This window comes from Schistocerca gregaria, chromosome 2 (assembly GCF_023897955.1).
Source record: "Schistocerca gregaria isolate iqSchGreg1 chromosome 2, iqSchGreg1.2, whole genome shotgun sequence".
Classification (NCBI taxonomy): domain Eukaryota; kingdom Metazoa; phylum Arthropoda; class Insecta; order Orthoptera; family Acrididae; genus Schistocerca; species Schistocerca gregaria.
The window spans coordinates 783652991-783665339 of NC_064921.1; the positions used below are offsets into that span (position 1 = coordinate 783652991).

The window sequence follows — 12349 nt, forward strand, 5'->3', positions numbered from 1 at the left end:
TTTTGACATGTCTCCTGTACGCAAACCAAATGGATTGCAAATGTACGTCATGAGATGAATACAACACAATTCACAATTCACAATTCATGTAGACAGGGAGACAGCAGTGCCAGAAGCATGAACAATAGTGGCAGAGATGCTGTGCACGACCACACCTATACAATCCAAGAGAGCGGTGTTGAAGTGTACAGCATGCATAAATAAAGCCCAACTGGCCCTGCAGAATGCCCATTGTGGGGACTTGTCTGCCTGACGCTGGCAGGAGAATGATAGAATCACTGTAAAATGGTCATTGTCACAAAGATCGTCATGGAGCAACCAATGTAGGGAAGCCATGAGAGCAGAGGAGGAGATTGTGAGATCAATAGCAGTAAAAGTTCCATGAGCAGCACTGAAGTGGGTAGGGGAACTATCATTGAGGAGACACAAATCAAAGTCTGTAATAAGGGAGGAGATATGAGGGCAGTAGTTGCTTTATTAAGGTAGATGGTTCAACGTAAGGAAGTGGTCTAGAAGGTAGACATTGAAAATGGTGATTGCCAGAATTGTTGCACTCTAACCACTACTGCTTCCAGGTTGGTATGAAGGGGGATCCACTTGCTAATGACATCAGTACAAATCAAAGAACAGACCCCTCCAGACACTATCTCATGCCTGTCATGGTTCCAACAGGACACTTGATAACCACGAAATATTGGAGAGAGGTCATCACACAAGAGCATTTTTTGAAGAGAAAGGCAGAACACAGAGTAAGAGTAAACAAGGTGTTGTATTTCCAGTAGGTGACAGTAATATCTGTTGCAATTCCACTGGATTATTGTGTGGTGAGAGTCCAGGTGAGACATAAAGAAGTCGAGGGGAGGTCATGTCACTCGGTCAGTATTTAACAGCAACGAAGTAGGGTGCCATCCATAAAAACTGGGTCTAATTTGGGGTGAGGAGGAGGGGCCGAAGCCCCCTTGGAATCCAGGCAAGCCTCATCCTTTGACTTGAACTGCTTCTTCTTCTTCTCCCTTGGAGGGAGGGAGGAGACTTCATCAGTAAGAGATCAGGTGCAGTGAAGTTAGAATCTGACAGAGAATAAGTGGCTTTGGTGCTCTCAGAGCATGGGTCTCTCATCCGACCTACGGGTGCAAGCTTCCTATCCCAAGAATGCCAGGGAGGGGTGTTCTGAGAGGGAGCCCCACCCTTAGCAGGAGCCAGGGAAGAGAATGTCTTCCCTGGCTGAGGAGGAAGAGGAGGAGGAGTGGTTCCTGGAGGGGTCGGGATGGGAGCCGCCGAAGGTGAGGAAAGGGAAGGGTGGTAGGATGAGGGTAAGGGGGGAGTGTGAGGAGGGGAAGATGTAACTGAGGCAAAGGTAGAGGAGAGATTGATAGGGTGAAGTCTGTCAAACTTTTTCTGGGCCTCAAAGTAGCTGAGATGGTCAAAGATATGTATTTTCTGAATTCTTTTTTCCTTCATGTACACTGGACACTCCAGTGAGTAGGGAGAATGGAGAGGAGAGCAGATTACACAGTAAGGCAGTGGGGTGCAAGGTCTTCCTACATGAAGATGACAGCCAAAGTCACCACAGATGGTAGTGGCATTGCATCGCGAGGACATTTGACTGAACTTGAGGCAACAGAAACAATGGATGGGAGGTGGAATGTATGGTTTCACTTTGCATCTGTACATTGTTACCTTAACCTTCTGAAGCAGGGTATCCCCCTAAATGCCCAAATGAAAGTGCCAGTGCGAATGCCATGTCATTCAAGATTACCTCGAAGTTCATCATGGGACTGGAGGAGAAGGTCTCTATGAAAAATGGCGCCCTGTGTCATATTGTGCGACTTGTGGGAATGATAGTGACAGGGATGTCTCCTAAACAGTTTCAGGCACAGGGGGAGGCTGATTGACTGGCAGAAGTTGTCTTTATATGGAGACAGCCAGATCTCATCTTGCTTAATGACTCAACTTCACTGAACTTGTCCTCAATATGTTCCACAAAGAAAAGAGGTTTGGTGGCGGTAAAAGTCTCCTCATCAGTCCTCGTACAGGCTAGAAACCGTGGAAAGGGTTTTGCCTCAAGCCAGTGGGCCTGGCCCTCCTACCAGGGGCAGCCTAGGAGGGTAAGACCGGGAAGGCAGAAACAGGAACTGAGACAGAACTCTGTCAAGGAAGAGATGCAGCTGCAGAAGAATGGCCAGAGAGTTGAACACATTTTATGTGCCAAATGTCCATCCCAGTACCACCAACTTTGAACAGAGGCTTGGCTTTTGGGTGCCACCCAGCCACAGCAGTGGCTGCCTGGCAGGATGGTCATTGCCTGGAGTTTCGATTCCCTGAAAAGATGGGCAACCATTCCTAGGCTTGCACAATGTGTTCACAATGCAGGTACCAGCAGTGTGATCCCTGTGGTGTCAGAGGACTTAGCTAGATGGGTACATAACAGCCCCACCATATGGACTGGCTATCAAGCTGGTGACCTAGCAAGGAAGTGAAAGGGTTATGGCAGGGAGGCAGGGGAAGGTGGGAAAAGGGAGAGCCAAAGACGACAGGGAGGGAATTCTTCCCCATCTGACTCACACTACAGATTTCCGGTTTAGAGATGGAGGTCAACTCCTGAGGGAGCCCAAAATAAATAAATAAATAAATAAAAAGCCAAAAAGGTGGAAAAAAACTTAATCAATGATAACTGCAAGAGGAAGCAAAGTCACAAGGATAGCCAGGCCAACATAAAGAAGAACACCAAGAGAGGGAAAGGAAGAGTCAAAGGGAAAGGAAAAAGGACAGGGAAGGAGAAGGAAGGGGAAGATAAAGCAGCCCGGAAAAGTATAAAGGCTGCAATAGCTTGGGGACACATTGGCACCACACACATACCAACAAAAGAGCTGTGGTTCCCCAGGGGGGAAAAGTTTAGGTTTTTAGACCCCAAAGGAAGAATAAACAGTAGAAACTGCAATGGAATGTTAAAGGTTGCAAAAATGATGCTGTCTGATATCTGGCAAAATTACTTATTAGATGAGTGGAAGTTCTATAGTTTGAAAAAGATGACCCATCTTTATATAATAAAGGTATTGACAATTACTGGCAGCAATACATTTCAAAAACAGGCTCATCATCCACAGAATTAAAGTACCCAAATGTTTCAAAACTTGTTAAGATTTTACCTACATTTTCCCATGATAATGCAGACATAGAGGTATTCCATTTTGAAGCACACATTGCAATAAGACAAGGCAGGAATGATTGAAAGATTTGTAAATAATGTTTTGACTGTGAGGGGTGCTCTGGCACAATATCTCCATTTACCTTCTGTGCCCACTGACTGACAGTTCATTAGGTATGGAGAGCAAGCACTTGCAAATTATGCTGCTTACAAGGAATAATGTGAAAATGAAAGCAAACCTGAATTAGAAGAAAAGCAAAAAGAGACACACAACTGAACTTACCTTGAAATGGTGATTAAAAAGATGAATAACATGGAAAAATCAGTTGACTACCAGATAGCTGCTCTGAAAGAAAATAAAAAGGGACTCCAACTATCTAAGGAGGTATGAAAAGAGCTTCTCCCTCAAGTTTCAGATAAACTGAAGAAAAAACTTGAAGAAAAAGATTTACCGGCAGCAACATTCGCCCAGAGTATGCTTGAGGATGCACAAATCATGAAAGTACAAGAATGAGTGAAACACAGGGAGGTGGAAACAATTCAAAAAACCCTTGAGAAAAGAAAATCTATTATGATTATTTAATTTTTTCTAAGATTCCTAAGAACCAGTAATCCAACAATATTTTGTTGATCTTTTTTCAGTATTGAAGTGTAGAATGTCAATATTTGTAAAAATAAAAATGTGATGGAGATTTTGTTTGTAAATTAGGATTACCAATACCAAATTACCAATGTACCTGCATACTAGTGCATTAATAAATTTGTATGAGGAAGTTTATTGTTTTATTAACTGGCCCTTTTAATAGAGAATATCAAAAATGATAATAATTCAGCCATTCCATATTTTTTGTGGAAATAATTTGTCAATTTTAATCACTTTCTTGAAAGGTCTTATCACCTTTCTCCAATATTTTGTCATCTCTCTCACCTTCTTCAACTACCATCATGGCTCCTCACCTTGAATTATATGATTTTATGGATACATTCAGTGGTATATGTGCATACTATCTGCACAATATGCTGCAAATAGAATTAGTAGTAAAGAAGTAATACATTAAATTGTCACACCTGATAATGAAGTCTTACTGCATGAACAGTAAAAATATAGTAGGTGATAAACTTTTTTTCTTTTTATCATTTTTGTGAAGTGTCAGGGAGAAAAAGTTTTGTATGGTTTTGAAATTACTGTATAAAGTTTGTTGGAAGTTGCTAAGTGCTCCATTCTTAAATCTGGATGAATACAATCTTGGTGTCTATTTGTGGTGACATATACAGAGTTTCTGTCTGTAATATTTGTCTCATTGCATTAAATCTTTAACACAAGATTATACATCATGTCGAGTAGATTATGACCAATTTTTAAATTTCCTCAGTAATTATGTGAAATAATGAAAATCATGTTTTTGTTGCTCACTGGAATCTGTTAGACAGGTAAACTGCAACAGAGATAGGACACGAATGCTCATTCGAACCAAAAAGTCTAGTGAACATGGGCTGCAAAATGCACAGCTTGAAAGCTATGAGCAATTCTTCATCTTTGGTATTGTCAAATAGATCTCTCGTACTACAAGCTCTTTATATAGTATATTTTGGGAGGAGGTAATATGGACCAAAAAAAAAAAAAGTCTAGTAAACATGGGTTTCAAAAATACAAACCTTTACAGCTATGAGCACTTGCTCACTACAAGAGATGTTTTTCACAGTAGTGAAGATAAATGAGTCCTCATAAATTTTAAGGTTTGCACTTTAGAGCCCTTGTTTGTTTGACATTTTTTTCTTTTTTTGGTTCCATATTATCAGCTCCCAAAATATTGGAAGCAAAAAGTTTGTAGTATGAAATATTTGCTCCACAGTATCAAAGGAGTGCTCATAGCTCTTAAAGTGTGCATTTTAGAGCTCACATTTATTACACTTTCTTCCTTTGGATGATCATTCCTGTCATTTCCTTGAATGCTGGCCATTCTTCCTGGGACACCCAGTAAATATGCAAGATCAAGAATCTCAGGAGCATGATTAATATCAGTCACAAGAATGCTGAATTGAGATCATAAAAAGAATTCATGCATTTATTTCTTAACTGCTAAGTCAACTTTATAATAAAGGTTTGTGCTACTTTCTCTCCAAAGAGCAACTAAAAGTATAATTTTGTTATCTCTTAACATGAGTGCATGATGGAACAGAGAACAATGTTAGTTATACCATGCTGAATGATTGTTGCTCACAGCATCTAGCAGACGTATTACGATAAGAAAGGAATCATACCTTATGATAAATGTTGGTGACCAATACGTTTTCTGAGTATCTTGTGTAAAATTAGTGGCTTTTCTCTTCCCTTGTTGGGAAACAGAATTTCAGCAGCAAAGGCATTTGGGGACAATCATTCAGTGAGTAAGTCCAGAATTATGGTATTGGTAAAGCAACATGCTTCAACAGTACTACTTGATACAAACTGTAACCACCCCCATCTTTTTATGCTCACAACATATAGTTAACACTGTTTCAAGAGTCTCCCTTGCTCATGGAATCTGGAGACTTCTGAATTGTTCTTGTAGATATATTAGGCAGAAATAGTAACCCATAAACATATGTACACTGAAATAAAATGGGGTTCAGTGTTGTAAAGTGGTCTATGCTCTCATAACAGCTAATAAAAGCATCACAATTACATGAAATGGATTGTGATTTCCATGCTCCATATCTGCTAGTGCCAAATTTAATACGGAAATGTTGGGTACAGTAATAATTTGGACACCCTGAAATACATCTCTTCATGAACAGTTTGTCAATCATTTGTAAGTATGATCCATCTCTCTTCTTGTAATATTATCTTGTGCAAATGACTACACACCTTGTGATCCAAAGAAGTTCTCATGGTACGTAGTGTTGAAAGCTGAAAATAAAACTGTTTGTTAGAAGAATGCAAATGTCCTCAGCAAGTAATAATAATTTGAATTAAAAGAATTATAAAACCTTCATGCACAGCTAAAAATGAGCCAATCCCATGTGTACTTCCATGTCCGTAGTTCAATCCAAGACTGTATAAAGGTGCTCGTATTAAAATCTCAAGTTCACTTAAAGTTTTGCCTTCAGGAAAAATAGTTGTTGCAATATTAATGCAACCAATGAGCAGTTTAGTGTATATAGTACGTTGCTCTTCAGTTGGTACTCCATAATGCATTGTGCGAGTGACATCTGTTGTTCCATCTACATAAACAAATATTTAAATTTCAGTACACCACTCATTACACATGTAAACTGCAAAAAAATCAACAAAACATGATAGTAAAAATATCTTTAGATGTTGCATCTATAAAAACTGGAAAAAAAATCTTTAGATGTTGCATCTGTAAAACCTATAAGTAACTTATTTGTGAAACAAAATGATGGTTGGGACAGGTCATCATCAACCTCTTAGATGGAGTGTATTACGATGGATACAAGAACTTAGAGAAACTGATGTATCTGCTTAGCTCTCAAATTTTTGACTGTTCCAATTCCTGCATACTTATTACTAAAACTCTCTGTCTCCTCAACCCACTCCCAACTTCTATCTCACCAGATGCACATGAACAGCAGACAAAAATCATATCTTCTGAAACAATAGGAAATGAGGCTGATACAGAAGGAGACAGTTTCTCAGCCTGAAATCCAAAAACTGTGTTTTTGGACAAACATGTACTATCTATTACTATAGGTTATCCGTCTTGAGCTGACTGCTACTGCTGTGGAAGATGGTCATGCAAACACATGTATTAAAATGTACTAATTTTGTAAATAATATTCTTTTGGATCAGATCACTTTGTACAGAATTTTTTTCCTTGAGCAGATTCCATTCCTGAAATGTGATTCTGGAAGGTCTACTTTTACTTTTTGTGCCCATGGCATAGGCTATCACATACATAGTGCAGTGGCGGAGAAAGTCAGCTAAAATAAGATGGCCATGTGATGATTACAAGTAGCACCAACAATGTATATGAAAACAAAATCAAGGCAACCCTTCAATGGTTGTGAAACTTAAAGCCAATACAGCTGAATACAAACATTTTCATCACAAACAAGCCACTGTGACATGATCTGCCACAGCAGTCATGTAAATGCCACAATAGTCATGCAAAAAAAGAAGTACAGCTCTACAATTATGAGCTACAAGAGTTGTGTGATAAGTTTATCTATGTAGATTTGCTAGAGCTAAGTAAAATGAACCATGAAGAACACATGAGCAATGGACTGAACATAAACAGGAAGGGAAATATCAAGATAGTTCCCCTGTTGAGTGAACTGCGCAACAAATCTTGTAAGCAAGAGGATCAATTGTCCCTAGACTACAACCATGAATCCTTTCTAGAACAAGGACCATCATACAAGTACTCAGTGATGTAACTCAAATGCGTCTGAGTCCTATTCACTTGATATACACTCCTGGAAATGGAAAAAAGAACACATTGACACCGGTGTGTCAGACCCACCATACTTGCTCCGGACACTGCGAGAGGGCTGTACAAGCAATGATCACACGCACGGCACAGCGGACACACCAGGAACCGCGGTGTTGGCCGTCGAATGGCGCTAGCTGCGCAGCATTTGTGCACCGCCGCCGTCAGTGTCAGCCAGTTTGCCGTGGCATACGGAGCTCCATCGCAGTCTTTAACACTGGTAGCATGCCGCGACAGCGTGGACGTGAACCATATGTGCAGTTGACGGACTTTGAGCGAGGGCGTATAGTGGGCATGCGGGAGGCCGGGTGGACGTACCGCCGAATTGCTCAACACGTGGGGCATGTGGTCTCTACAGTACATCGATGTTGTCGCCAGTGGTCGGCGGAAAGTGCACGTGCCCATCGACCTGGGACCGGACCGAAGTGACGCACGGATGCACGCCAAGACCGTAGGATCCTACACAGTGCCGTAGGGGACCGCACCGCCACTTCCCAGCAAATTAGGGACACTGTTGCTCCTGGGGTATCGGCGAGGACCATTCGCAACCGTCTCCATGAAGCTGGGCTACGGTCCCGCACACCGTTAGGCCGTCTTCCGCTCACGCCCCAACATCGTGCAGCCCGCCTCCAGTGGTGTCGCGACAGGCGTGAATGGAGGGAGGAATGGAAACGTGTCGTCTTCAGCGATGAGAGTCGCTTCTGCCTTGGTGCCAATAATGATGGTCGTATGCGTGTTTGGCGCCGTGCAGGTGAGCGCCACAATCAGGACTGCATACGACCGAGGCACACAGGGCCAACACCCGGCATCATGGTGTGGGGAGCGATCTCCTACACTGGCCGTACACCTCTGGTGATCGTCGAGGGGACACTGAATAGTGCACGGTACATCCAAACCGTCATCGAACCCATCGTTCTACCATTCCTAGACCGGCAAGGGAACTTGCTGTTCCAACAGGACAATGCATGTCCGCATGTATCCCGTGCCACCCAACGTGCTCTAGAAGGTGTAAGTCACCTACCCTGGCCAGCAAGATCTCCGGATCTGTCCCCCATTGAGCATGTTTGGGACTGGATGAAGCGTCGTCTCACGCGGTCTGCACGTCCAGCACGAACGCTGGTCCAACTGAGTTGCCAGGTGGAAATGGCATGGCAAGCCGTTCCACAGGACTACATCCAGCATCTCTACGATCGTCTCCATGGGAGAGTAGCAGCCTGCATTGCTGCGAATGGTGGATATACACTGTACTAGTGCGGACATTGTGCATGCTCTGTTGCCTGTGTCTATGTGCCTGTGGTTCTGTCAGTGTGACCATGTGATGTATCTGACCCCAGGAATGTGTCAATAAGGTTTCCCCTTCCTGGGACAATGAATTCACGGTGTTCTTATTTCAATTTCCAGGAGTGTATATGTAATGACTCCTGCTATATACATTCCACAGTACAGTGGTGTAGACTGTATGACAGTTCCATAGTTCTATATTATCTTGTAAAGTGAATCATGATGCCGTTACGGTAGCAGTTACAGCCATGTCAACAGGCAATGCACAACACTTGTTTATTAAGCAACACAACACAAAAGTACTGTACCAGATAGACCAAGTTACCATGTCACAGTCATGATGTCGCTTGCCTGTATACTGCAAATGATACAAATATTACGATATATGGACACATCACTTTACTATTCAACTTAGGACTGCATCATACCTTTGAGTGGCGGCATACTGTGGCTGATGTATCACACCCCATCCTAGTAACAGACTTTCTGGCATTCTATGATCTCGTATCTGACCTATGACACCAGCGATTAGGGGATGCTACAATGATGGATACCAGAAAGTTAGTTTATCACTACTACTTTGAGTCAGTTATTCATTATGGCATAATCTTCTGGGGAAATTCAGCAAATGTCACTAGGCTCCTAGTATTACAAAAGAAAGTAATTAGAAACATGTGTGTTGCAAAAAAACAGGAATCCTGTCGACCACTGTTAAAAAATACTATCTATCCCCTCACTTTACGTATATGAGATGGTGGTGCTCCTATATAGAAATCAACATACACTAGACACTTTCCGTTTTGACCACAACTACAGTACTCGCCACAGAGATAACTTCAAACTTCCAACACATCGTTTAAAACTTTATGCCTAAATGCCAGAGTATATGGGGTTAAAAATTTTCAATAAAATAAAAGGCAGTAATGTATTTAAAATGGAAATGGGTTCACTGAAAAGATTGCTCTTTACTCTTCTGGTGGAAAAGTGTTATTATTCTGTCGATGAATTCATTGAGGACAGCTTCACAATCTGAACCCAGGGATTGTATTACACTTATTATTTTATGTTCATGTAACTTAGAAATGTAAAATATAATGTACACTTTTGTATTTCTCTTAAAAAAGTGAAAAAAGTTTCTTTTGTAAACCTTGACATGTCTCCTGTACATCAAATCAAATGATTTGAAAATTGTATGTAATGAGACGAATAAACCACATACCACATACATACATGCCTGCACAAGGTAAGGTGAATTGTACTGCCACCACAACAGAGTGATCACTGGGCACACAAAATATACACGACTACTAAAAAAATTTCCCAGAGATCACAAGGAATTCATTAATCTTCGCACCTATCAAACACTTGATGGTTCATCATATCCTCACTACCCCAGGTCTGCCAACTTATGCATGCTCTTGACTTTTAGCAACAGATAAATTACAAATTATCTAAAAAGAGTTTTGTAGCATGTTAGCTCAAGGTATTTGCCATTCTTCAAGTAGCAGCTGGGCAGACCCTCTTCATATGGTACAAAAAAGAAGAACGGTTGGCATCATGATGCATTCTTATAAAAAACAACAAAGAGCGGTGTCACTGGAACACTCATCCAATTGCTACAAACATATTTAAAGGGTATACAGCAATGCATGGAGATTCTGTACTTTAAAGAAGAAATACTGAAGAGGAGAAGGTCAGGTATAAGAAATACATATTTTGGTGTTCCTCAGGACTCCAGTTTATGTCCAGTCCTATTCACATGCTATGTAAATGATTTCCCAAGTTCTCTTACAATAAGCAATTGATCACTATGTATGCAGGTGATAAATCTGGTGTCTGCTATGCAAACAGTGAGCCCAGCCTAGCTGAATAGATACATAACTTTACTGAAAAGGCAAGAACTCGCTTTGAAAGAGACAACCTAAAAGTAAACATCGAATTAGCTAATATTCATTTTAACCCAAGCAGTCCAAACAGTCAAAATTTGTGACTGATGAAATTCCATCAAAAACCTATACAGATAGTAAATTCTTGGTTTTATGCATAGATGATCAACTTTCATAGAAACAGTAAGCTGATTATGTCTGTAAAAAAATAACACCTAGTCCATACGTATTAAGAAGATGATCACATTTTAATTCTATATATTAAGGACTGTATATTATGAATTGGTGTACCCTTTCTTCTCTTATGGAATAGTACTGTGGGGTGGGACATGCCAAACTAATATGGAAAGGATTTTCATACTGCAGGAGCGAGCCTTGAGGATCATAGCAAAAGTAAAACCAGGAACTTCTTGCAAACACAATATTCTCACAGTTTATGTCCTGTATATACTAGAAACTGTAATGCTAGTGAAAGGAGACACTAAGATCACAAAAAGAAACATGGATATTCACAACTACAGAACAAGGCATAGAAAAGAATTTCAAATGGTTAACAGAAGATTAACTTTAATAGCAAAAAGCCCCTACATCAAAGGAGCTGTTTTTTAATAACTTATTACCAAGTGAAGTTCAGATATTGACAGGGGATACTTTTAAAAAGTGAGTCAAGCAGTATTTTATCCAAAATTGCCCTTATAACTTAAATTTATCATGAATATGTGGTGTCGACAAGTACAAACTATACATTTCCCCAGCGTAAGTTCTTTGACTCTGAACATAACAGCCCATGCCATCTTGCTTGTTCACCTAGCAAATACAGCAACTTCTTGAGGCGGCAATTTTACAGCCCTCTGATAGTAACTGGTCGTTACCCAAACACCTCACCCCTAAACAGGATGGCTTCTTTCGTCTGTGTGATGATTACAGATGCTTGAATGCTAGAATTATGATGGACAATCATCCTATACCAAACATTTCTGACTTCACTCATCTTCTCGTGGGTGTTACAATTTTCAGCGTACTGGATTTCAAAACCACACTTATCAGGAAATCAGAGCCGCACCTGAAGACATTCTGAAAATGGCAATTATCACCCCCATTGGGTTTTACGAGTACCATTTTATGTCATTCAGGTTAAAAAAAGCTGCCCAGATGTGGCAATGGTTTATTGACTCTCTTCTGCTCCACTTTGACTTCTGTTTCGTATGTAGTGATGCTATCCTGATCTTCAGCAAATCCACACAAGATCACTAACACCACATCGCTATAGTAAAGGACACTCTCTTATCAAATGGAGTCGAGATCAACAGAGACAAACTGCAACTGCACCAACAATCTGTCCACAGTTCTTGGGGTACACATTCTCGGCCGCCAGGATACCCCCCCCCCCCCCCCCCCCCCGAATCAAAGGTGTTAGCAGTTTTATTCATGCCACCCTCTACTACACACAAAGAGCTCCATCAGTTCCTGGGAATGATAAACTACTACCATCATCATTTTCCTGCAGCAGCCGACACCCAGGCAGCCCACACTAACACCCTCGCTGGCAAGCAAACTTCAGGGATGCACCCCGTCCCATGGATGGAACGAATGCACGCAG

General features: G+C 41.1%; 1 protein-coding gene across 2 annotated transcripts in view; it reads right to left on the reverse strand.

Moving 5' to 3' along the window:
• LOC126335041 (xaa-Pro aminopeptidase ApepP-like) overlaps positions 1-12349 on the reverse strand; it is a 232299-nt gene that overhangs the window by 33600 nt on the left and 186350 nt on the right. For both annotated transcript variants that reach the window (XM_049997910.1, XM_049997909.1), the window contains exons 10-11: positions 6119-6352; positions 5997-6038 (exon numbers count right to left, since the gene is read on the reverse strand). In XM_049997910.1, coding sequence (XP_049853867.1) covers positions 5997-6038; positions 6119-6352 — 276 coding nt within the window. The remainder of the gene's footprint in view (positions 1-5996; positions 6039-6118; positions 6353-12349) is intronic.